Below are 26,257 nucleotides of genomic sequence, written 5' to 3'. Positions count from 1 at the left end.
TCTGCCATGTCATAGCAATTAGTGTGCCGACTTCTGTGATGAATTTGTGAATGTGTGAATTATGAATTTGTGCTGTTGGTACGGTACCAACCAGATGACAATGTTATAGAGCAGGGCTGGGGAACCTATTTCTCGAGGGCCGTTTGCGGCCCTTGAGGCTGTTTTATCCGGCCCCCAGTGCAGTTTAAATTTTATGCAGCTTCACATAAAATATGACATATTTTGTAAAGGAATCTTAGAAATAACATTTGCAATACAAGTTAGGTATGTTCAGGGGACCCAGAGAAGGTGGGGTCTGTTTTAAAGGAATCTGCCTTCAATATAGGTCCAAAGCGTAGGGGGAAATCCTTGTTTGTGTTCATAGTACGGCTTTTAGTTTTACCGCCCTAGGATGATTTTGAAGTGGCCCCTCGATTGAAAAAGGTTCCCCACCCCTGGTATAGAGTGGCGTTCAGGTCTGCTCTCAGGAACCAGCTGCAGTGCGCTGCCTGCAGAGGAAGGGCAGGTATTTCATCGGTGGGTGAAAGATTAGAGGGCCAGATTGAGTTTGACAGGTGAGTCTGCAGTCCTGCGCTCCTCATTCTCATGGGTCATTGACGGTATTAGAGGGGCACTGCTGTTACGCTTTATGCCTTTATCTCTTTCTCTCTCTCCCTCTCTCTATCCTTCTCTTTTGTTCTTTCTATCTCTCTGTCCTTCTCTCTTCTTTTCTCGCCCCTCTCTCTTGTCTCTCCATCTCTATCCCCGTCTCTGTGCCCCTAGTATAGTGTAGTTCAATCTGCTTTTCATCTGTCCCTGACTTTTGTTCCTGCGTATAGGCCTATGCTGCTACGCTACATGTCTGTATCATTGATGCTGCAGAGTGACATGACTTAGCACAGTTTGCCGCAGACACACATGCACACATGTATTATCCCACTACTTGCCCATATTCTTCACACTAATGAATAAAATATACAGTACATATAGAATAAAAGTCAGAAATGTATACACATCATACATTCAAGGAGCATGATCTGAAGTACATTAAATTACAATACACTATGCTGACGCTTTTTATTCGAAGCAACTTACAGATATTAGAGGCCCTAGGTTACAGTCCCTGGAGCGATGTGGGGTTAGGTGCCTTGCTTAAGGGTATAGGGAGAGGTCAGGTGGGATGCGAACCAACAACCCCCAGATTAAAAGACCAACTCCCTAACCACTAGGCCACGGCTGCCCAAAGTACCTTTCAAGGTGCACAAGGTGAATCAGCAGAAGTTGATATGCTGTGTATGCACTGTATGCAGTACTGTACGAATGTCATACCACGTAACATGATTTTACGTATTTCCATGGAAATACATGAAGAGTTTATTTGCAAAACGGTGTATCTCCATTTTGTAGAATGTTGGGAAATTGACTTTTTGTATTGGGCATTCCATTGAATTGCATTGCAAAAAACATTTTTATTGGTTAATAAATAAGTATGTTCTCAAAATATTTGAATGGTAAGAATTCACACATAGGTGATAGGACCTCTGAACAGTCATTTCCAATAATAAAATGCAAAAGTAAAAAAATGGAGATACACCGTTTTGCAAATAAGCCCCTCACATGTACATACGTAAAATCATGTGACATGTTATAGCATTCCCTTTCCATGTGGATGATTAAGTGGTTAAATATGAGGTTGCAAAACTGTACCGTACTCAGTGTCACAGTGTGTAGTGCACTGTGGTTGACTCATATGCGTCATCAGGAGAAGACAAGAAGACACAACATGTTTGAGCATGTGTTAGGGGATGTTTGCTTTCTGGAATTAGAAGTTAGAAGCATATAGTAAATACCTCAATATACCACAAACATCTTTGTGTAGGTGAATAAAAAGGTGGATATTTCTGGAACTCCCATCTCCCATAGGTCTTATACCATGGGTGCTTTGGTACTTAACCCTTTGAGCAAAGCCTATGTTATAACCTTACTCTGACAAAATTGTAATGACCAAGTCTTAATCTGTTACTTAAAGCTTGTGGGTTATGTCATATGATGTAGTTGAATGAACTCAGCAATGAGTGATCTGCACAGACACATTCGGGACATCTGGAAGAAGAAAGGTCAAAAATAAAATGCATGGATTGCTTGCGAAATCAGGATTTAGGAGACTGACATTAAAATAGATACATGACTCAGAAGAGGAAATAAGACTGTAGGCTATACATACCACGCGTGAGTTGAGTGGGAGAAAAAGAAAAGGAAAGGGAGAAAGAAGAGAAGTCATGCAAGAAGCTAAACAAGAGGGAAGCCCGTGGGTGGACTCTCACTTCCTCTCTCACTCTCACTCTCACGCATAAGCTACCTGTCAACCATCCCTAATTTCCTGGGAAACTCCCTAATTTTGACTCATTTCCCGATTTCTTCCCGATTTGACATTTTTCCCAGAAATATCCCGGATTTTTCACATTACCAAAAAACACGTCGGTCCAGTAATTATACCCACGGCCCTGTCCGACGAGCCACACCCCCTCTTGAAGAGAGAGACAGAGGGTCTTATCAAGCTACCTGCCAGAAGAAGGTATGCCAGATACCACCAATAATTGAAGTTCCTTGAAAATACGAGCTGTCAACCTCGAGCTCCGTAGCGCTTGTGCACCCACTCTTTTCCTCAGAAACCGTCAGTTCATGCAGCGCATAACAGCGCGGAACAGCGAATCATGCGATTAACCTAATCACCTGTTGCAGCACAAGGTTTTGCACGAACAGACAACTTGTGCGACAAAAAGAAACTCATTGCGCTCATTTTATTGTTTTGTTTTCATTGCATTGTTTCTCCACGCTGTAAAACGTGTGCTAAGGGATTTTAGACAGGACTGTCCTTGCACGCACGCTGTTGTGAAAAGCCGAGTAAAACGCACCGTCTCTGTCATCCCGTTGACTGTCAGAATTTGGTCTTTATAAAATTTCCCGGATTTTGGGAGCACAAAGTTGACAGGTATGCTCTCACGCCCTCTCTCGCTCCCCAGCAGGGGCGGAGCACAGGTATTGGGACAGGGGGGGCGGGAGATGTGTCAGAGGCATTGGGCCCACGAAATATCGTAGAATGGGGCCCCTACAAGATGTTTGGCAATCGAAAGCCACTGGCAGGGCCCCCCCCCCCAAGTGGTGAGGCCGGGGGTTCCTGGCCCCTATGCACCCCCCCACCCCCCCCACCCCCCGCATGCTCCCCAGGCATTGTAGGGTAACTCAGTCACACCACATCTCAAACACACACACACACACACACACACACACACACACACACACACACACACACACACACACACACACACACACACACACACACACACACAGCCAGCCACAAACACCAGAGGGGGAGGAAATTTAATTTTGTATGAAGTCATAAAAGCGGGCATATACACCATCACAACCATAAAGCACGGGTGGACGTTTTCAGGCCTTTGTCCAGTCTTCATTTGAATTTCTATTTCATAATAACAGAGCAACAAGAATAAAGGCATCTCAGAAGAAGGCATCTCAGACCACTATCTCCCCTCTTCCCCTGTATATTACTTATTTGATTCCACATATCACAAATTAGTATGTGCAATAACACTTTAAAATAACTACCCATAAAAGCTTTTTAAACACTTTATTAATAATGAACTGATTACCAACGAAACATTTACAAAATTGTAAGAAAGAAATGAGTAAGAAATACTGAGTTATTGAACACATACACAGTGAGCAGACACAGCACATCAGTCCTGGAAGTTTGTTCTCCAAAGAGCAGAAGGCGTGAAACTACTGGATATGGAAGTATTTGGCAGGCAAACAAACGTAAGTAAAAGCCATCCAGTAGTCGATTCCCACTGCATTGGGCAGCCGCTGTTTGGTTTTTAATCACGTACAAACTTTTGTAATGCTTTATGATCAATTCATTAATAAATGTTAATAAAGCATTTATAAAGCTTTTTAGAGGTAGTTATTCCAAAGTGTTACCGTATGTGCTCATCCTAACATAGATGGCTAACCCTTCACAGTAAAACACGCAGTGTCAATTCAACACTCTAGAGAGTACTCTGGGGGGCCAAATATACTGTAGATATTAAATCAAGTCTCTGAAGTGTTGATTTAACACTGTGTTTTATTTATATGTTTTTACTGTGACAGAGTCATAAATGTCTCTCAAAATGTCACTTCTCCCTAATGTGGGGGGATTAAAAAACGCACATGTTGTGAACTTCACCAAAGCAGGGACGTTTATTTGGCCACCAGTGCGGTGGCTATAGACTTGCATGTGCTCACCAACTCATAAGTGGGTTCCCACACGTCGGTGTGAGGACCGGAATGGTGAGAATTTAGGACTTGCAAATGGAAGAGCCAAGGCTATAGGTGAGAACCCTCTTCCTGCGGCTTCCTGCATCTTCCTGCGGAATTTACTGTTTCACCAGATGTCAACCAAGGCACATCTGAAGTAATTTACTAACGTCGCACGTAGGTCAGAATTATACGCTAAATGATGCAAAATGATGTAATGTCAATGTCATGGACACATGAGGACATGGCAGTCCATAACTCTGAACCTCGCCGGGGCCAAGCAGAAGGGTTACTTATTTATTTGGTAGCTAACACTTGCACACCGTTCTCCACAGTGCAAGACTGTCACACCTTATAAGGTTTTGATATTTTCGGTGTGATTTCAGAGATGTTTGTACAGACTAGAGCAGTGTTTCCCAACCTTGTTTTGTCCTGCGTATCCCCTAAGCCACTTTGTCATATGATGAGTACTGAGTACCCCTCTCACTTATGCTCTATATCATTTCCTCTAGTCTATCCCAATTTTACTACACTAGTTTTGTTATCATTAAATTTTTCCACGTACCCCCTGAGATGTGCTCGCGTACCTCTAGTGGTACACGTACCCTTGGTTGGGAAACACTGGACTAAAGGCTCGTCCATCTTCTGTGAAGCTACATAGAGGTGCAGCGGAGTTGGCATTATATGCAGTGGGCACAGTGGCCATTTGGTGCCCCTTTCAAAGCTGAATGAGGCGACTATGATGCATGCATTTCCAAATGTGAGGCGAAGCCGTCTGCACAAAAGCATCACACACTAGAGGCCTTCTGCTGGCCTGGAAAATACTGCAGCACTAAATCACACGTGCACACCCACTCCTCCCTGCGCATCCTCTCATCCCTCTCCTCATCTATATCATTCTCCTCTCCTCTACCTTATTCCCCCTCCCCTTCTTCTTCTTGGTCTCTCTCTCTGTCTCTCTCTCTCTCCATCCTTTTCACATTTCCACTCCACCCCATTCACTCCCTCTTCTCCTAAGCCATCTTCCTGAATGACATTTTTTTCTTGCGTACTACCATCTCTCCCTGACACCCCTTACGTTTTCTAACTTCTGTTTGGTGTTGTTGTTAATGGTGTTTATTTAGCTGGTCGGTCCATGACTACGGCCATTCCTCGTCCTTTTCCTTCAAAATGATCAGATCCTGGGTCCTGATGCCTCTTTTTTACCCACTTTGCAATCTTGCTCCAATCTTCTTCTCCTGCTGACGTCAAGGGCCAGGTTTACCCCCACGCCCTGTGCTTACTCGCCTCCATCCCCTACTCCTACCTCTACCCCTCCCCCACCTTCTCTCTCTCCCTCCCTGCCTCCCCTCCTCACGGGACAGTGGTTTTACGACCGCAACCCGACACTGCTTCTGTGTCCTATCAGCGCCAGGGTCGTAATTCACCTCAAAGAGAGCCAGCGGCGAATCACAGTACGCCCATAAATTCCCTTGTCAGGGCTCTGCCAATGGGAGCCCAGCATTAAATCACCGCTGTCAGGTTGGCGGCCAATGGTATGGCGGCAGCCGTAAATCTGTCAGGTTGGAGGGGGGGTCTGTTAATGGCCGCTGCATTGCTGCTAGGGAATCCACTGGGGGGGGGGGGGGGGGGGGGGGGGGGGGGGGGGGGGTGTTTGGGGGTGGGGGAGGGGGAGGAGAGAGGCAAAAGGGGGCAAGAGGAAAGGGGAAAAAAATGAGACTTAAAAATGAGAACTATGCATGCACGTTGCGAGGGAAACGTGCTTTTTTGCTCTATTCGGGCCTGTGTACTACTGATTGAAAGATCTATGCAAAAAAGTCAAGTCTGAACACGAGCCAAAAAGAGAAGATAGCCCTGTCTGTCACACACAGATCATCTCAAGTTAACGTTTATGTTGAAGAAGGAAGACATGGGGACACGAGGCACAGCCTGCAGTGAGAGAGAAAGAAAAGGCCTGGGTGTGCCTAGTCCAGCGACCACAAAACCCCAACGATTGCTTTGTAAATCAAAATAATTACAATCCGACTGACAATACGAGAATAATGTTGTAATAAAATATTAACAGAATTGTCTCTATCCTATTTAAAATTGTCACAGTGAGTCCTGCAGTGTGGTCTAAGTACTTTTTAAAAAAAACATCTACATGAAGTAATACCCCATTACGCTATCATAGAGATTGGGTGGGCCCAGACATTAGTCCTCTTTAATTGTACCTCTGGCAGGCCCAGGATTTCCTTTACTTGAGTCTTCCACTGCAGTCGGACCCACATTATTGGGTGCAGTGCTCACAGCCACAGTCTGGCTGCTGAGCTCATTACATCAAATGGCGTGCGGCTCCCAAAGTCACTCATATATTCAGTCAGTTAGTGAGCCCCTCGGCAACAAGATCGTGATCTTATGCAGTTGCAGTTTTGCTGTATGTAACTATGGTTGATGTGTTTATTAATGACTCTCACCCTAATGCCTAATGTTAACTTTATTTTTTCCCAATAATAACTGTAATTATGATTATACATATCACCGCTATATTTGTGAAAGTTCAGGCCGTATATCCTGTGTGTGTGTGTGTGTGTGTGTGTGTGTGTGTGTGTGTGTGTGTGTGTGTGTGTGTGTGTGTGTGTGTGTGTGTGTGTGTGTGTGTGTGTGTGTGTGTGTGTGTGTGTGTGGTTGTGTGTATTGGCTACAGTTCTATTTATTGTTTTCACCGTAGAGGCTTCGCAAGCAAGCTGAAGGCCTGAGTTACGGTCATTATGTTGTAATGGGGAGGAAGCATGGGGGTGTGCGTAGTTGTTCTTGGCCAGCTTCCCGCTGGAGCCACTCACAGGGCAAGCGCGAGCGTGTGCAAAGCCACAAAACGGCCCCCTTGCGACGGCCATAAAGAATAAAAACTAAAAAATTCTGAGTGGACTGAGCTGCCAGCAACACAACACAGCCCAGAGATTGCGGGAGAGGCTGGCAACCACCCATAAATACAAACAGGCTAGCAATGCATGCAGAAACACGTTTTGCAAACCAGATAAGTCACGTACAAAGCGGCCCCAACAGCCCGAACACACTAACTCATCCATGTGTACAGTAGGCCGAGCCTACGTGAATGGTTGAGAGCTTGTTTGTCTGGGCACGCGCACACATGCAGACACACACGTTTCCCATCTCATTCTGCTCTCCCTTATCACAGCATACTGGTTTGTACAGCTTCACAGGCCAAAATAAAGGGAAGACACAACACGGATGCATTCCACTTTGCATGGTTCTCAACAAGAGATTGAGGTGCATGCTATTTCATATGCATTTGTGTCAAGGTGTATGATATTCATACTTTTGAGAAAAACCTGTTCTAATTAGCCAATATTTATGTACATTTAAAAGTGCCAACAGAACCAAATATAACAAGGTGTTCAACACATTAACAATATGATGGTGTGTTTTATGATGAAATTCAAAAGAATTTACAATGAGGCGTATATAATTTCATTTGAACGGCCTAAGAAGGTGACTAACATTCCAAATGTAGCACTTCACTGATGAATTCCTGTTGGTAAACTGACACGCACCCAGACTTGGGAGTCTAAATTTAGCAACCGAGATACAACTCCCTTATCTTGCCACCCACACACACACACACACACACACACACACACACACACACACACACACAGTCTACAACAACCCAGTCTTGCGATGGACGTGCAGATGCTGCTCATTGGAGCTGCACGCACTTGTCCTGTGCCCTCTCAAATTTCAGCTTTTATGTGTGCTCCTTCAATCATGTTCCTAAGTATGGGATGAGTGTGCCAGGCAGGCCTCCCTGTGCGGTTGCCAAGGCAACAGCTGTTGCCCCTGACAACATCTACATGATTACTAAATGCCAGCGTATATTTATATGGAAAGGAAAGTAGTAGCGGCTGTCTGTCACATAGACGAGGATGGCTTCGGGGTGACGTTTTCACTAAAGGACGCCGGTCGTTTTGCCTGAGGAGAGTCACGTCTCAGGGATGACCACATGGAGGTGCTTGTTTATGTGTCGCCCGTCATGTATACGAGAGGCAGTTAGTACACAGGTCTTTGGGTTGCTATCCAGGGACGCAATGGTGGCAGGAGGCCAACTCGGAAATTGAATTTCCTACAAGTACTCTGGGCCTAACAAAATGTATTTTTAAAGATCGCCTCTCAACGTAATTTAAATAATATTGCCGTGTTCCCAATTGTTATTGAATGTGTTACGCGTTGGTCCTGTTTTAAAAAACGTTCTGGTTGCTTTGTTTCAAGACGTTTTTGCAAGCTGGCAAGGTGGCTTGTGGAGAAACGAGAGAGTGTTCCGTGTTTCTCGTGGAAATGCGTCTCTGATTGGCTCACTCCTCCTGTTCTCAAAGAAACGCGTCTCTGATTGGCTCAGTCCTCCAGCTCCTGGAGGGAATGTAATGGGAAACAGAGTCGCCACTTCCCCGGGTGGTACTGCACTATAGGGGCGCCAACGGAGGCGTGCAGGCTCCATTCAGGGCTGTGCTCTTTCGACAGCGACCCCTAGGCGAGCTGTAGGCACGGAGCAACCGGAGTGAGCAGGCTTTATGTATGAGGCTTTGTGCTGTGTGTGTACCTGAGAGTAGCAACCAGCTGATAGCTAAGCTAAGCTATGTTTCGGGCCACCAGACGTTGCTTGTTTTGAAAACAAGCAGAAAAAAATTACTCGACATGTTTTTAGATAAATGGGTCGATATAAACCTTTGTGGGCAACGCCTTCTTTCGACGTGACGAAACACAGAAAGGCTTTCGTGATTAGCTCGTTTCTCTGCATTATTGATGTAAATTGGGAAACACCGGGAAACACAGCCAGGAGAGTTGACGCACCGCTATGAGAGCCTTGCAAGTGAGTTTAACTTGGGGTGACCGTCCGATCTTCGAAAGGAGTGAGTAAAACTGAGTTTTATCGGAAGTTGGCCTTTAAAACAGTGATATACTGACAGACTTTTAATATTACTGATGTTATCGTTTTTTGTATTTTTTTGTATTTTTAATGTTATACTAAAACTGTTGCAGATCTGAACAGTGATTTTAATCCCAGCTTCACAAAAAAATAATGCAACGCCTGCAATGTATTCATTCTACATTCATTGAACACAGAGGGACCAATGAATTAAACAAGCCTCCCTGATGGATGGCTTGTGTGCAGAAGTGTGTAAAATAGAGGTAGAACATTTTGTATTTAATAATTTAACATTTTTATTTAATACTCTTGATGATTTGTTTACCACACTAGTGCAAAATCTAACTTATTTCACTGTACCTAATGAACCAGATACACTAAAAGTATTTCTACTTATACTTAATACACCTCTGATTGTATGCTAATAAAAGAGCTTCTCCATAAAATGTTAGGATCAGCAAGTGGCATTTGGTCTACTCTAGAGCAGTGTTTCTCAACTGGTGGGTCGCGACCCAAAAGTGGGTCGCGGAAGGGTCATGGGTGGGTCGCGGAGTCTTGGTGTAAAAAAAACATAATTCTAAAAAAAAAAAAATCCAACTTTTCCTGCAACAATTTACAACTTTTATTTTGATAGGCTAGTGAACTCTGTGTCATCTGTTGTCATAGACACTGAATGTTTATATGAGATAGATAGCCTGCAACCAGTCATTCGAGTCTTGGTTACATTTTGAGAATTGCATTGAATACACTTGAAAGCTAAAAAAATTGGGTCGCGACCGAATGAGAGTGGAAAATGGTGGGTCCCAAGACTGTTCCAGTTGAGAACCACTGCTCTAGAGTAAGGACTGACACCATGATGTGAGACACAGTGCCTTCTCAGTAGGGCTTTGGCAGTAGAGAGAGACAGGTTACAATCCCCCTTAACTACCAGAGGGTGGCATCACTGTGCAGATATTCTAACCTTACTTGACACCAACCTTCACACACAGACTGGGATGAGTAGGCACGTCCAATTTCTCAAAGTTGTTTTATTCTCATCAACGCGTAAACAAGGCCATACAATGCATACAGGATCTGTACACAATTCCTGGAGTTGACAGACAAATAAACAGAAGATTAACACTTCATTTCCAGTTAAAAAGACATAGTGTCTCAATGTTGATAATGGCATGGAAAGACATGACAAAACAAAAACAAATCACAGAATTGTTTTTATACAAGGAAGAGCAGAAGATTTCACATCAGGGCTGAAGGGAAAACAAAGCCAAACATAAACGGTTTTATGCTTCAGCCGGGAAGAAAAAAAAATGGATTGTGTGGGGCTGACGATGACATACTTCAGACATTACCAGCATGTGGGTATTTATCTTCTCAGTAAAATAGGTTGCAGTTACAATCAAGGATGGACAGACAACTTACATATGGACTAACATATCCTTTCAAGATGATGTCATTACAAGATTCAGTGCCAAGATCACTGCTGTGTACTGTACACAGAGGTATGAAATACAGTATATGAAGACAGGAATGTCACATGTGTGTTTATATGTACATGTGTGTATGTGTGTGTGCGTGTGTGTGTGTGTGTGTGTGTGTGTGTGTGTGTGTGTGTGTATGTGTGTGTGCGTGTGTGTGCTCATGTGTGTGTTCTCATGTTTTAGCGAATGTCTTCATGTATGTGTGCGTGCATTGCATCTACAGCATTGTGTGTGTGTGTGTGTGTGTGTGTGTGTGTTCACATCTTTTAGCACATGTATTTATGCATGTGTGTGTGTACATTGCAGCTACATTACTGTGTGTGTGTGTATGTGTGTGTGTGTGTGTGTGTGTGTGTGTGTGTGTGTGTGTGTGTGTGTGTGTGTGTGTGTGTGTGTGTGTGTGTGTAGATGTTCTATCTCTACCGCAGCAGGGACCACTTGATTTGTTCCTTTGCAGACTGAAGGACCTTAAACAGAAATAGAAAAAAATAATGAAAACCACATAGACCTCCATGTCCAAACACACTGAAAGGCAGTACAGACAGATAATTGACATACATGAAGCTCAAGCATGAATCTCAAAATCACACCAGTGCAGGCGCTGACCCAAACTGCAACTATATTTATATTTGGGCAGTCATGGGTAAGCGGTTAGGGTGTCAGACTTGTATCCCAAAGGTTGCCGGTTTGACTCCCGACCCGCCAGGTTAGTGGGGGGAGTAATCAGTGCTCTCCCCCATCCTCCTCCATGACTGAGGTACCCTGAGCATGGTACTGTCTTGCCGCACTGCTACCTTGGGGCGCCATTGGGGGCTGCCCCCTTGCACGGGTGAGGCATAAATGCAATTTTGTTGTGTGCAGTGTGCAGTGAACACTTGTGTGTTGTGGAGTGCTGTGTCACAATGACAATGGGAGTTGGAGTTTCCCAGTTGGGCTTTCACTTCACTTTCACAATTGTAAATGCACTGCATTTATATACTGCAGTGCCTTGGCACTCCTTCAAGCACTCAAAACGCTTTACACATTATACATAGCTATCACTCTTTATCTGTGTGCAGACTAATACTTTTCCAAATACACAGGGAATGTTTGCCAGACAAAAGACTTGAATTGTCCAATCACCAAATTATTTTATGCAGACTATTGATGTAAAACCTTTGAATACATCTTACATGTCATAATATCCAGTTCAAACTATGCCAGAGATTAAACCCACCGGCACTAGATTGTACCGTTGATACACAGCATTATTGCCCAGGTCAATCCAATGAAGAGTGTATCCCCAACCCCTGGGAATACTCTGGCAAAGGCGAACTGGCAAACTGCTATCGGGTTTTAACCCATTGACGCCTAAGGCACCTGCAAAAAAGGGTGCTGAATGCCTGAGCCCTTTTTAAGAAAAGCTGCCCTCAGCCTATAAAAACCTAAATATCGCAGCTTCTGAAGCACATAAAAATATGCACTAAGTTGCATTTAAACGCTAAAACCCTCATCTTTCATTAGAATGTGTTCATTTATCTCAAACAAATAGAGATTTTTAATAAAGTTGTCGCAAATCTCATGAGCCTGAATGTTGCGTAATGCAGCTCCAGGCGCCAGGGCCAATGTTGCGCAACGCAACATCAGGCATCAATGGGTTAATGTAATTGGGGGATGAATTTATTATCCAGTTACACCGACACCACTTTTAACTCTACCGCTGACATTGTCTGAATTACAGGTTGAGGTTTCTTTGCCAGTCACAAGCCATGTTTTCTGATAACAACTGTAGATCAATTCACATCCAAAATAATGACTATGAAGTTTTCAGCACTTTAAAATAATCTGATTCAATACTGTAGTGCACTGCAATACTTGTTGAAGATGGTAGTATGCAGAGGCCAGCAAACTGTACAGAGCAGGCCGAATGGTTTATCTTCCGTTTCAGATACTGTTTAGGACCAGCGGAGACACACCAGCACATAACTGTTTTAAATTATCCCACAAGCATCTCCCTCCACCTCCTCACAGGTCATCTGTGCTTAGGGTCTTAGCTAAACACATCTGTAGCCAGTTACTATGTCTTCGACTGAGAGGCAGATAGATACTACACAGACCATTGGCCGTCGGGAGCCCCTTACCTGGGTCACTGTCTGTTCTGTCAGAGGAACGTCGTCTCCCTGCAAAGAGAGTAAAAGCGTGAGTTCATGTTTGGCCTGGCGTCTTCCCAACCAATGTGACCAAAAAACAGAAATGTGGGAACAAGAGGAAGTTTGATGGTGGCATTCATACCCTCAGCGCTACTCTGTACACAACCTGCTGTGGGTCGCTTTCAAGGATGACTCTACAGAATCAAGAACAGAGACATAGTGAGAGAAGGGACAAATGACCATTTAAAATGACAGCCCAACTTTAGGAATCAGATGAAGAGTAGGTAGAGAGCTACTAGTATCCCTCAAAATCAACAACGTAGTGCTCTTGGAGGGTGCACTGTTCAACAAAAATGAGGGGAAAAATACTTGGTCCAGGCACTTCTGTTGCTTTAAAAAGTCCTTGATGAAGGCCGAAGAGGCAATATGCGTTTGTGATCTTTTAAAATCACAAAACACAGAATAAATATTGTTCTGGATTTTTTAAATGGAAATGAACTGAAGGGCCTGGACCAACTTTAGGAATGTTGCCGCTTATGCTCTACATTGGGACACATATACTATACTCACTTTAAAATTACTTGTAAAACTATTACTATACAGTTTTACTCTATGAGCAATCTTAAAATTGCTCCTCATTTGAATTTGACCTAACTGCAATCTGTAATGTTTAGGCTCAACTTCATATTCCAAGTTCACTTTAGTCTTTGATTAAGTAATTTGGTTTCCTTGTTTTTATTAACTCTAGAAGTTAAAAACACTGTGGGATACAAATAAAATGAGAAAGCCTACACAGTATGTGTGATCGACCATCACTAGGGTGGTGGGTGTGTTTTGACTGTCACACCAATGAGCCTGGCTCTTTGGTGTAGTGGTCAGAGCCCCAGTTTGGTACCCCAGAGGTTTTGGGTTTGAGTCCTGGCAGGGGCAACTGTACTTCCCTTCATTACAACATTAAAGTCTACAGGTCAAATTCTTCAATAAAACACCATCTCACCGCACTGCTACCTTCAGGGAACCTGTTAGGCTGCTCCTTAGCATGGGTGAGGCATACATGCAATTATGTGGTGTGTGCTGTCTATTGTGCGTTACAATAATACTAGGGCTTTCACTTGCACTATAGCTGAGGAAATCAGGCCTACCCGCCATCAACGATCTCATCGACAGCAAGGAACAATCCTTCCATGTTCTCCAGCAGCGCTCGTCTCTCCACATTTTTCCTGTGAGGCAAAAATATATTTGAAGTACAATGAGAATCATCATTTCTGTCTTTTTCATTGGACTTCTTTATGACTGTACAGTATGGTATGTGTATGTGTATCATATACTGTATCTGCCTGCCCTGCAGTGTTCACTATGTGTAAGGTACTTGACACCTTAATTTCCTCCTGGGATCAATTAAGTTAGTCTGGGCCAAAGCCGACTGTTGACTCCGTCAAACAGTTTGGCGAAAGCTAAGAGGCATCCGTCTCCATGGAGGGTGGGAGATGGTCTGATCTTCCTCGGCCATTTAAATTCCAAATTCAAATTAAAACTCATATTGTGCTTTATTATCATAACTGTTACGATATAGTGTCGCAAAAGCATACAAATAACAAAACAAAAGTGTGAATAGTGTTACCTTAACCAATCAGTAAGGCACTTTGTGGGTGAGTTCTACGTCATCACTCTCAACTGTTTGCTGAGTGACTTAACAGTGAGCGAGCTAGGAGGGTTTCGCCAGACTATGTGCGGAGCCAAAATCTTTAGGTTGAGTTACATAGGATGGCATCGCCAGGCTACCATAAAGTAGCTCTATTATGCAACTCTGCTATATGTTTATGACATTTATCACAGGAAGTACCTCACCTCAACATTTGACTGAGAGAATCAAACAGGCAGTTCAAGACAGACATCAGCATCAGCTGTTTTGGAAAAAAAGGATAAACAAACGCAAATGTTGATACAAAACTTCTATAGCCAAATGGCATATTAGTCATTGCGATGTTAAAGGACCAGTTCAGTCAATACATTTCAACATGCAGTTGTAATGCTCACACTACCCTGGACAGTACCTGAGTTGTCAGTACCTGAGTTTTTTTCTTCTTCTTCAGTGTTTTCCGAGATCTTGGTCATTGTAATGGGGGCAGCGCTTTGTTTACATTTAAAAAAAACATTTTTATTTATTTATAAAAACATCCGAAAGGTTATACAACATCAGCAGACAACTAGCAAACAGCGGTACCTTTTGGGAAAATATTTGGAGTAGGCCTATGTTAATTTAAAAAAAAATGTAAACAAACGATGCCCCCATTAGAATAGCTCATATCTCGGAAAGGGCTTAGCCGAAAAATGTGGCATCACCGGGTACTGACAAGTCAAAGGTAGCGTGAGCAATGCAACAGCATATTGAAATTGACTGAACTGGTCCTTTAATGGTTATATCTTACCTCATTTTCATGCGAGCTCCCAATAACATAGAAGTACAAGTCTATATTGCTCTTGTAGACAACTGTTAGACCTTCTAATAGGGCAATCTCACCTATGGAAAAGAAATGACAAAATATGCAAGTCCATCCATACAGACATTTAAGATATGACCGTTGTCAGGGTGAGGGATGTGTTGTGAGGTATTTGCTAGTGTCTCTTGTGTGGATTTGGGGAGTACGTTATGAATCATATGTATCATATCATTGTACCATATGTATCAAAAATGTAGTCAAAATTGCATTGACAGTGAGTCTGAAATTAGTTGCAAACTAAATCTTACTGTCTGTGCGGTGAGTCTTGTTGAAGATGTTCTTCTCAAATGCTTTCTGCTCCTTCACTGTTGGATACGTGTCATCATAGTACTGCAAAATGGGAACATTGAAATCACGTGATTTTGATAAGCCATAACAAAAACAAAACTGGAGTAACAGTCCAGCAAACTAAAGTAGTAAGTAAGTATCCAATGAGAATGTACCTTAGCATAGAGCCTTTCGCCGTCATTATCCAGGATGAGTACTGCTTTTACAGTGTATAGTGTGGGTTCCTGCGAATACATTATTGGGTTGACATTAGGCCTACAGTATTTTATTTATTTATTTATTAACATACAACCTATTCAGAAATATGCACAATTTGATGTTACTATGTTATACAACATGACCGTGATAACCGAAGATATAAGAGTAAAATTGTCAGTGTATGAGATTAAATTGATCATCATCTGTACTCAACGTTTGAATTCACAATAGATGAACGTCTGACCATCATAAAATATGTATTATTCCTACAGCTGACAGTATCGTCTGACAAACACTTCACGCGGTTTACTAATAAAATACCAGCCAAGGTATAGACATATTATCAACCAAATTTTATGATTTCATGAAACGTACCAAGGCGAAGGAGTCCATCTTCACTTCCTCGCTTTCTGATGACGTAAACAGGACCAGCAACGACGTGGTGGCTTCCTCGTGGGCTTTTGCTTCGCTGTAAACTCTCTATCGCCATCTGTGAAGCCTACAGCGTTCTGCATGCCCAGATGTTACTTGTTTATTTATTATTGTATGTGTGTGTGGCTGAAGGGTAAAGGGCATAGTGGTCCTTTATCTATTTTTCACGTTGTGGTATTATGCAAGGTCTTCCTATGACAATAATCATCAAACAAAGATGCCATACAATGCAGGCAAACGATGGCCGAATGTAAAAAAAAATCTGGTCTTTACTGCCATCTGTTGTGCAAAATAAGTGGCGTACATTTCAATGGGCGAAATACAAACTAATGAAGGTCTGTCTTGTGGGTTTTGCAAACATCATGCTGCACCTGCACTGATAAATCATCAGAATTGTCAAGATATAAAAAATGTCAACAAAATGTTGTCTGCAAAGTGATTATGAAGCTAATAGATACCCTACTTGAACTTTCGTATAAGCAATCCCCACTCCACTTTGACGGGTTTTGTCATCCCTCCAATCAATAATAATATTAAAACTAAAATGAATACATAAAATGCACAACGCCTTTCAAATGTTTACTTCTAGCAGCCAGACTACGGTAGTTCTAGCACAGCCCTTATAACAAGTCTTCCTAGAGTATCTGTGGTTCTAGCAGCCAGAAGCCAGACTGGTCAGACTGCGTCTGCGTCGGTGTGGCTACAAAAGAGGGCTGGGCTCAGTGGGGTGGTCTATCGTCATATTTTACTCGAAGGCCGTGTCACTCTACCTATCGCCATGAGCAAAGAGGTGAGAAATAATGTAATGATAATTCCTGTTCAGAAAGTGTTGTTTTGTAGACGTTTTGTCACGAGAATGTTGTTTGAGACTGTGAAAAACATGATTTTGCAGCTCGTGCAGCATCGTGCACTTTGCTAGTGTGTAGGAAAAAGCTAGCATGCTAGCTAGACATACTTCGATTAATTAGCTTGCTCTCAGTGGTCTTTTTGTTTGCAACAACCGCTGTACACGGTATTGCACGGAATCCGTTTGAGTATGGGTGTTGTTGAGAACGTATCTGTTAAGTCAGAACTACATCTGTTAATGCAAATAACACACTGTTTTGAAAAGGACTGCGCCATTTCGCACCGGTTAACACCAACGTCGCTTAGCCTCCAAGATGGCAAATGTGACAGAATGGCTGCATTGCTGTAGGTCGTCCAACGTTGACAAAGTGTACTCTTTCAGAGTGTAACTCAAATATTGCTCTTTCTTGTGTTTGTAAGTTCTCGTATTGACCTACAAGTGAAGTGGAAACAGTGCCCTTTGTTTACCATTTATTCAGCACCACTGCAAACTAGCCACTACTGGTAAGAAAAATGGCGTCATGGAAATTTTCCTATCGGGCGATTTCAAGCGCATCAGAGATGGTTGCCAACTCTTTGCCCATTGTGTCTGGAAGGATGGCCAAAAGCATAAGTGTAGCCCATGCATATGTACCAATTGGTGTTTCAGGAAGTTCATAACATACAAGCTGACTGGTTTGTTGTATTTCTTCAGGGGTACAATACGCCGCGTGAACCCGAGCAGCTGCGCAAGCTGTTCATTGGAGGTTTGAGTTTTGAGACGACAGATGATAGCCTTCGTGAATATTTCGAACAATGGGGAACCCTGACCGATTGTGTGGTGAGTAGGCCACTAAGTGTGCCCAATATATTGACAAAGAGCACCTCGGATGTGCATACCGGTATGTTTGATTTCTAACGCCCTTTGAGTGGTGCATATTTGTATTTGCAGGTCATGAGAGACCCCGACTCGAAAAGGTCAAGAGGGTTTGGGTTCGTGACCTACAGCTCTGTGGACGAAGTGGATGCAGCCATGTCTGCTCGTCCACACAAGGTGGATGGAAGAGCAGTGGAACCCAAGAGGGCAGTTTCGAGAGAGGTACTCGTCAATCTGAATTCACATGTTTTCTTCTTAATTGTTCAGATGGTTCAAAATGATGTGAATAGTGCTTTTGCTTAAACTCGTGGAATTTTAATATGATTGTCGGTCTGCAGGGATGAAAAACGTATGTTCTCTTCCCTTTGTTTTGGTAGGATTCTAACAAGCCAGGAGCCCACACAACCGTCAAGAAGATTTTTGTTGGAGGCATCAAGGAAGACACAGAGGAGCACCATTTACGGGAATACTTCTTGGGATTTGGCACGATCGATGCCATTCAGATCATGACTGAAAAGAACAGTGATAAGAGGAGAGGGTTTGCCTTTGTCACATTCGAAGACCACGACTCTGTTGACAGGATTGTCAGTGAGTATACAAGTGTTTTTGTTTTTTTGTATAATCCTTTGCTATTGCTTCAGGGGGAGCAAAGCCTCGATTTGTCTCAGCCATGTTGCTTTAGACTCCTTTTGTTGTGGTAGGATTGTGTGGATTGGTCAGCGTGTAGATGTGTGCTCTCTTAATGACTGATTCATTGCCTTTTACAGTCCAGAAGTACCACACGGTCAACGGCCACAACTGCGAGGTCAGGAAAGCCTTGTCGCGTGACGAGATGAACAGGATGGGTCCAGGCCCAAGGGGTAAAATGGCCATTTTGTTTAAGCCCTAAAGTGTGTACAACCATTACTAAATGTTTGCTGTAATGCTGCTGTGTGGCATTGGATTGGTGCTACGGAAGTAGTTTTCTGCATGCTATCCTCAAGAAGCTTCCATACAGTGGCTGGTTTGCAAATGCATTCTATTTACAAGTAGATTGTTTTGAATGGGTAGCGTTCATATACAGTAGTTTCCCCCCATTCTGAACTTTCCCCATGTCTGCTTTGACATTGCCTTTCTCTCATCAGGTGGCAGAGGAGGAGGTGGAGGTTTTGGCAGAGGGGGAGGAGGCGGATATGGAGGTGAGGGGTGTAGAGTAGAGTAGTAGAGTACTTTTCTTAATACAGAGGGAAATTAAGGTGTCTGACAGCTTACATGGATACATACATGCAACACGTACTGTATATGCAAGACATGCACACAAAGACCTAACACACGCAATTGAGCATTGCAGGAAACGTATAGCAAAATATCTTACATCGGTTAACATGCACACACCCATGTACTGTGTCTTACACACACACACACGCGCGCACACACACACACACACACGCACAGATACAAAAAACATACAATTAGACCTACCAACTAAACATTATTGCACCTTGCAGTGAACATATATTATGTACAGCAGACAGCCTTCCATCAGTTTACACACACATGCACACAACGCTTAGTGCAGTGAAAGTGACTGTCCTGGGTTATTGTCCTATATTTAGAGCCTCAGTGCAGTTCAAAAAGTTCAAAAGTGTATGGTTTTCCTTGGTAGTCGTGTGAAAAGTTCTCCCCGTGAAATTGGACATGTAGCTCTGCCAATTTTTTTTTTTTTTTTAATTATTCTTTTTGTATGGCCATGTGGTGCAGCTGGTGCTATTTGCTTTGCTTCAGGTAAATGGCCAGTATATTTTCAAAGCGTGTCTTTTGTGTCTGTAGGCCTAAAATGCCTGAGCTTTTCTCTGACTGCAGGTGGCTATGGAGGTGGAAGAGGAGGAGGAGGAGGCGGCGGCTATGGAGGGGATGGCTATGGCAATGGCTATGGGGGAAATGATGGTAAGTCTCTTTCGTATGATGTCCTACATTTCCTTGCACTACTGAAAAACATTTTGACATATGCAGAGCGGCCACTTCATCCATGTTGTCCTCTGCAGGTGGCTATGGTGGTGGTGGAGGGTATGGAGGCGGCGGCGGCGGTGGTGGCTATGGAGGTGGTAACCGTGGTTACGGAGGAAGTGGAGGCGGCTATGGCAACCAGGATGGCTATGGAGGCGGTGGCTACAATGATGGCTATCGGGGAGGAAGTGGCGGCGGTGGTGGAGGCGGCAGCTATGGCGGTGGTCAGTCATGCTCCTTCATGCATCTTATTATTTTGTCTTGGAAAAACCATCCATTTTGATCGCTATAATAAAATGTAGCACCTTTACAGTGCCCTCCACACACACTTTCTGTGTGATAACTGAGGTTTTTCTTTACCCATCTGCCTGTGTAGGAAGCTTTGGAGGTGGTGGTGGCAGCAGTGGTGGTGGCGGTGGCTACAATGACTTTGGAAGCTACAGCCAGTCCTCGTCCAGCTACGGCCCCATGAAGAGCAGTAACTACGGGGGTGGAGGTGGCGGAGGCAGAAACAGCGGCCCCTACGGTGGTGGTGGTGGTGGTGGTATGTCATGCTAAATTTTGGAGCCACTTGCATTGCGAAGATTGCATTAACCAAAATGAACACGCAGTTCGTCCTTTCAATGTTCATGTTTCAGTTAAATCCACCTCTGATGTAGGGTCTTTACACTTCCATTTACACTTGTGTGCACTTAATTCTGTGTGTGTGTGTGTTCCACAGTGCTCAAAGAGTTGTTGGGTAAAGGTCTAGCAGTATGTGGTGGTGCACTATTTAAATAAATCCCACTGGAATGTGTTTTTTTTTATTATTATTATTTTTATAGGTGGCTATGGTGGTGGAGGATCTGGTGGTGGCGGCTACGGAGGAGGCTCTGGCGGAGGCAGACGCTACTAAGCAGATTGGGTAAGCACCGTCCCAGGCAGTGGGCTGTTCTCCCACCTCTCTAGTTCACTCACTCACCCTTGATTTTTAGTTTCATCCACGATCTCCCTGAAATATTCACATTTAAAAAATCAGGTGAGGATGCTTTGCCGTGGCACGAATGAGGGATGAATAACCCATGTCCTAGTGTTTGGGTTATCCCAGACCATGTCTGCCTTTATCCAAGTCCATGATGTGGGTCATTGTAACTAAGCACTGAATGACCAGGGGTGGAGACCATGGATCCAGCAGCAAACTTTCACATACCTCCTACATGCTAAGATGTCGTCATTGGAGAATCTAATGAATTGGGCAGAGGCATTTCACATTCATTTGAAGCTGTGGCTTTCTGGCTAGTCTGCAAGTCCTGATTTCGACTTATGACCCGTCACATTATTGCTTAGCTGAACTGAAGGTTTGCTACTGCGGCTAGTGTCCTCTGATCCCCCTGTTTTTCGTAGTTTTTTTTTTTTCTTGTCCTGTTCTCTTGAATGATGAGACCCAAGTGAGGGTGCAAAAAGTGGTAACTCTTTGTCATATGTATGTTCCGTGTTGTCCAACAGGCCACAGTGCTTAGGAGAGAGGAGAGCCAGAGAGGTGACAGGGAAAGGAGGAAAAGCAAAGAAAGGAGCCAGGAAGCAGGTTTTACAACCCTAGAAATCTGCTCAGCCATGCGGTGTTGGTTGGATGTTAAAACGCATCCACCGCACGAAGAGATGTGTACATTAGAGGAGGAGGGAGGGGGGAAAATCATGTGGGTTGGGACGGGCTTTCTCCATGAGAATGTCGGCTTATGATCTTGTTTGTCTTTTTTTGCCTTTTTATTTGTGATGAAAAGTTGTCCTGCTAGTTTTGAGATTGTAGTGTTTTTGTTGCTTTTCTTATTTGTCTTGTGGAGGCATTCCAGTAGTTCAATTTGTAGGGATTATCATTTTATTTTGGTTTTTAAGGTTCTACTTATTTGCATCCCCCAAGCTATGGTTTCGATGTAAGACACCGCAAATCAAGATTAAATAAACAGCTTCAGTTTTCCTTTTCTATTTAAAATGTGTCCGTGCTCACTTTCGTGTTGTGTAGTTACTAGTTTGTAGTTGTGGATGAGGGTGGGTCGACTAACACTTTTTTTTTTGTTTTGTTTTTTTTGTTGCATTCACTGTAGTTTTAGATCCTAGAATAATGATGCACATATTCCCTGCATTTAGTGAGGTGCAGTAAATGACATGTAAGGTTAACGGATGGATTAAAGCTGCCTCTGTGTGGCTGCAGGGCACCTACCTTTTGCATGTTAGATTATAGTTTTGTTATCGTTTTCCTCACCCACGGAGTGCCATACTTGAGAAAAAGGAGAGAGCAAAAACACCCCCCTCAGGACAGTCCTCTCCTAGGACCATAGCTACCTGTAAGCAGCAAGTCGGAGGCAAGCTGCCACACAAGACAGCGAGGCTAGCCAATGAGGCATGACGAGCAGAGATGCTAGCCAATGGAAGGAGACCAGCGCAAAGGGCTAGCCAATGGAAGGAGCCCGCTGAGGGGCTAGCTATTGGGAGACACCAGCTGAGGGAGGGAAGTAGCAAGATCCTCGGTCGGAGCCAGCCAGCCAGAGAAGCAGGGGCTCAGCAAGTCTTATTGAGTACAAATGGTTGCTCTTGAAAGACTAGCAAATGGCAAGGTATTTTTGTTCCCAGAATGGTAGGTAAGAAGAGAACTTTTCAAATACAATCTTTATGTATGGTTTGGTTATATACAGTGTATTGTTTTGTCAATGTGTCTGGTAGCAGTCTAGTCTTTGCCTCCAAACATGGTTGATGCTTGACTGGCTAGTTGAGACAAACCTTGACTGCTATTCCCGTATGGTGTGTGATGGTGGTTTCTTTATCCTTTAAGTGCGGCTGGGTGTGGATGCAAAGTTACATTTTATATTCAATCCAGTGTATGATTGTTATGGTGGAGTGAAGTGCATGAAGGTAATGTGATCAGTGTGTCAGAACGAGTAGGAGCCATTGTTTTCATTTTTTATCCTCCTTCTGTGGTGAAGTTGTCGCTAAATATTTTTTTCTATTTTTCTAGATTACCAAAGATGAAGGACTGGGTAGCTGTGCTTAACCAGTTAATGCATGTTGCAGACTGTCTGTCTTGCTTCTGAATTTTATTGGTAAGTAAATATTTTTCTTCTGCTTTGTTGACCATGTCGTGAATTAATAATTGATGTGCTTTCTTCTTACCGTAATTTTTTTTCCCTCTTTTCTAGGGTCCTTTATTGTTGTTGGACCAAACGATGTCGGCTGAATTTTTACCTTTTTATGCATTTTAAAAATGTTTTTATATCGCAATAAAATTGCAACTTTTTCTATTAAAACCCCTGTTTGATGTGCTTGAAATCTGAAAAGGTAATTCCAAAAGCTACCACCAGGTGGCTCTAATTTCTGAGATGCATAATCCGTTTAAGCTTTTACTGCTGGTTTGTAGTTTAAAAAAAGGACCATACCTAATGTTGGTCTATCTGCAAAATCATGCTCTGAAATACTGCTTAGAGTGATGGAAAATTAAAACTTCTGATAACTAATATGAGGAACTAGCTTGACTTTGTTCCTACTCTGAAATCAGGGAGCACACTTCCAAACTGCTTAAAAAAAAGTCTGGTCCTTTTTTAGGAGTGCACTGGTTTTGTACTAGCTCAATACTATACTCTTGACTGCATGCCAGCTGACTTTTCTAAACAAAAAAAATCTGCCATAAATCATGCTACATGACCGCCTTGCATGCAGAAAGGGGTGGAATGGATAGAAGTGGAGAACGACTGGGGTGTAGGCCCAGAGAGCTGGATTAATGATGGTCTTTTCCTTTTGGACATTAGGGTTTTATGGATTAATCCCTCACTGTTACTAGAAAGGGAGGTTCTATTTTTATTTTTTTTAGGATGACTGAAAATTGAAGTATGGGAAATTGAGTTTGAAATGAGTGCATCAAGCTCAGATTCAATGCAGACAATTCAGGCATATGCCACATTGGCAGGGTTTGTCATATTCTGATCTCTGGTTTAACTTTGTTTTATGGAAGGGAACTTGAGCACTCAAATACTTAAAGGGCAACTGCAGTATTTTCTAGCCAGGCTGTGTCCTAGTGACTCAACTCTTTCAGCGTTGCAACTAGTCAGGTCAAGAGCAATGCAAGTACTTCCTGAGTTCCTGAAAATATGGGAACTCCTCCCACTTTGTCGGGAAGCAAACAACCTTAAGCAAACCAAGGGAGGCAGGTCAACCATGCTGTTTGGAAAATGTTAATTGTTATGCTCTTGGTCAGGCCAAGTCTCGAAGAGATTGGGACGTCGAGGACATTGAGCCCCTTATCTGGGTTGTCTGCAACGTTTTGGAGTCCCCCTCACCATTTTGTTTGCTGATCAAAAGTATGCATCTCATGAAGTGGCTAGGGGTGTCCACTGGTATTCCCTAATTCTTTTTTTTCTTTTTTTTTTTTACTAGCCATTTTGTGAATTACAGAAAAAAATGTATTTACAAAATGCTACATAACATAACAGAAGCCATGTTTCGCAACAAGAAACATTTATGGAATATCAGTGAATATCCCTGAACACTTCGTAAGTTGCACAGTCTTGAAAACAATTGTTTGGGGTGGTTTTGAAAACACAGATGGCCATTCTAAGGTTGAGACAAAATCCAAATTATACAAATAACAAGAGACCGCAGCAAAGATTAAATAAATGGTGAGGGGGACTCAAACATTGCAGACAACTCAGAAAAAGGAGCTCCGTGTTGAAAATAGTGCAGTTCTTCTTTAATCCACCTGCATTGGGAAACGCAGCAGAAATTCATATCAGGATTTAATGAGTCAGGCTAGGTGTTCATCCATCTGGTGGTCTTCAGCCCACAACGCTAATGTTGAATGCAGAGAACATTGTGGTAAGGGTTGGATGAGAACAAGCCACATGTAGCTGAAGCCAGCAGCGTCTCCCAAATAGAAAGCAGTCGGCCACCCAGCCACTGTCGATTGACGCTTCTATTGAGCGTGATTCGGTTCTGCTAGTGTATTTATTATTCCAAAAAAATTGGCTGGCTCCAAATGTCTTTCTTCACCCTTTTTCCTTTTGCTCACTCCAATGCACACCACCCCACACCCCAATTTCCTTGACTGGTTAGTTTTTACTGTTTTGAGGCAGTCACATGATTATCCTGGCTCAGTCTCTGATTGGCTGTGTTTTCCCTCCTTGCCCACCCTTGCTGTGCTCTGAGCAGACCGGAGAGTTATGGCCATCATAAAAATGTAGATAATGCATTGTTAACTAATTCTGCATGCTCGGAGCTGATATATCCATAGCGCTAAATCTTGATGACTGTAATAAAAGGCAAATGCTAATGTCTTGCCCTATATGCAGGCTTAGATCAGTCTCTATTTAATGGAGACCGTGAAGATGAAGGAGAGGTGGAATGCATTCCACTGGGGTGGGGTAGGTAGCAGAGGGGTAGAAGATGGGGCATTTGGCTTATGTGTTGGTATTTTGCAGATACCACACAGGTAAGCCTAGGCATACTGGGCCATGTATGTGTGGGAGGATGAGAACAGGAGAAATGGAGAAGCAGCCTGTTGCCTCTGTTGCTTCTTCAATCCTCAGTCCCTTGAGTTCACAATTCATCGTTGTCTCCTGGCGTTTAAGCCTTTAAAAGCCGAATGTGTCATGAGCTGTGATGGCTCACCCACCACCACCACCACCCCCTGGTGCAGACAAGTGCGATGGGCTGCTGAGAAATTTTCACCTCTTCATCTGGCCTCCAGTGAAAAGGACAAAGGTGAACTGGTAAAAAATGGCACACCTCTTAAAAAGAAGAGGGAGAGAGAAGGGAGAAGGGAAAAAAACGACATCTTTGGGATTCTCATGAAACATGATATTGCTGTCTGTTCCCCATAAACTCAGGGCTGCTGAAGCAGTTGTGTGTAAATGTATGTAACTTAACATGATGTGAAGCGAGGGTGGTGAGCTGTGAGCACATGGAGGAGACGCTTTATTTACCGATTGAAATTACCAAGCGGAGGATAACCTCTTGTGTCTCCTAGAATAAGATCTTCAACTACATCACTGGTGACAAGGACTTGGCGCATGCAATGATAGTGTGAAACCTCAGCTGTATAGTACGACTGAATAACTGTCGTGACTTACTTCCCAACACTGTCCTTAGTCACCAAGCCACGATAAAGGCCATCCTCGTTTTGGAGCCCAGGAGCTCTTGGGAAGAGAGAATTTGCATTACCTGTCAAAGCCATTGCTGTCGTCCTGCTCTCTCCTGTTGTGTGAGAAATTAGCCCAGTGCTCCATGAAGCATGGCTGCATATGTAGTGTGCCCCATCTCCCATCTCCCCGCACCTCCTACCCCTCTCCCCCTTTCCTCCG

At 43.4% G+C, this 26,257-nt stretch overlaps 2 protein-coding genes across 4 annotated transcripts; one reads left to right on the top strand and one right to left on the bottom strand.

Moving 5' to 3' along the window:
- Positions 1-10,230: 10,230 nt before the first annotated feature.
- Positions 10,231-16,251, bottom strand: LOC134463349 (coatomer subunit zeta-1). Its single transcript, XM_063216560.1, has 9 exons — positions 16,190-16,251; positions 15,772-15,840; positions 15,577-15,658; positions 15,257-15,348; positions 14,676-14,731; positions 13,970-14,047; positions 12,970-13,021; positions 12,819-12,857; positions 10,231-11,165 (listed from the first exon to the last, which is right to left on the bottom strand). Exons 1-9 carry the CDS (start codon positions 16,205-16,207, stop codon positions 11,118-11,120), a joined length of 534 nt encoding a protein of 177 aa, XP_063072630.1. The 5' UTR covers positions 16,208-16,251; the 3' UTR covers positions 10,231-11,117.
- Positions 16,252-16,921: 670 nt separating this feature from the next.
- Positions 16,922-23,212, top strand: LOC134462707 (heterogeneous nuclear ribonucleoprotein A1-like). Of its 3 annotated transcripts, XR_010037564.1 has the most exons (12): positions 16,922-17,036; positions 17,787-17,912; positions 18,024-18,170; positions 18,326-18,536; positions 18,716-18,808; positions 19,073-19,126; positions 19,791-19,874; positions 19,973-20,158; positions 20,311-20,472; positions 20,759-20,838; positions 22,924-23,008; positions 23,105-23,212. XR_010037564.1 is itself a non-coding variant. In XM_063215851.1 (11 exons), exons 1-10 carry the CDS (start codon positions 17,025-17,027, stop codon positions 20,827-20,829), a joined length of 1,146 nt encoding a protein of 381 aa, XP_063071921.1. In that variant the 5' UTR covers positions 16,922-17,024; the 3' UTR covers positions 20,830-20,838; positions 21,420-21,903. The 3 variants fall into 3 exon arrangements, 1 of the variants encoding a protein (XP_063071921.1); XR_010037565.1 differs by lacking the exon at positions 19,073-19,126; XM_063215851.1 differs by lacking the exons at positions 22,924-23,008; positions 23,105-23,212 and adding an exon at positions 21,420-21,903.
- Positions 23,213-26,257: the final 3,045 nt, after the last annotated feature.

The sequence above is a fragment of the Engraulis encrasicolus genome, chromosome 14 (assembly GCF_034702125.1).
Source record: "Engraulis encrasicolus isolate BLACKSEA-1 chromosome 14, IST_EnEncr_1.0, whole genome shotgun sequence".
NCBI lineage: Eukaryota > Metazoa > Chordata > Actinopteri > Clupeiformes > Engraulidae > Engraulis > Engraulis encrasicolus.
This window is presented reverse-complemented; position numbering and strand designations above follow the sequence as displayed.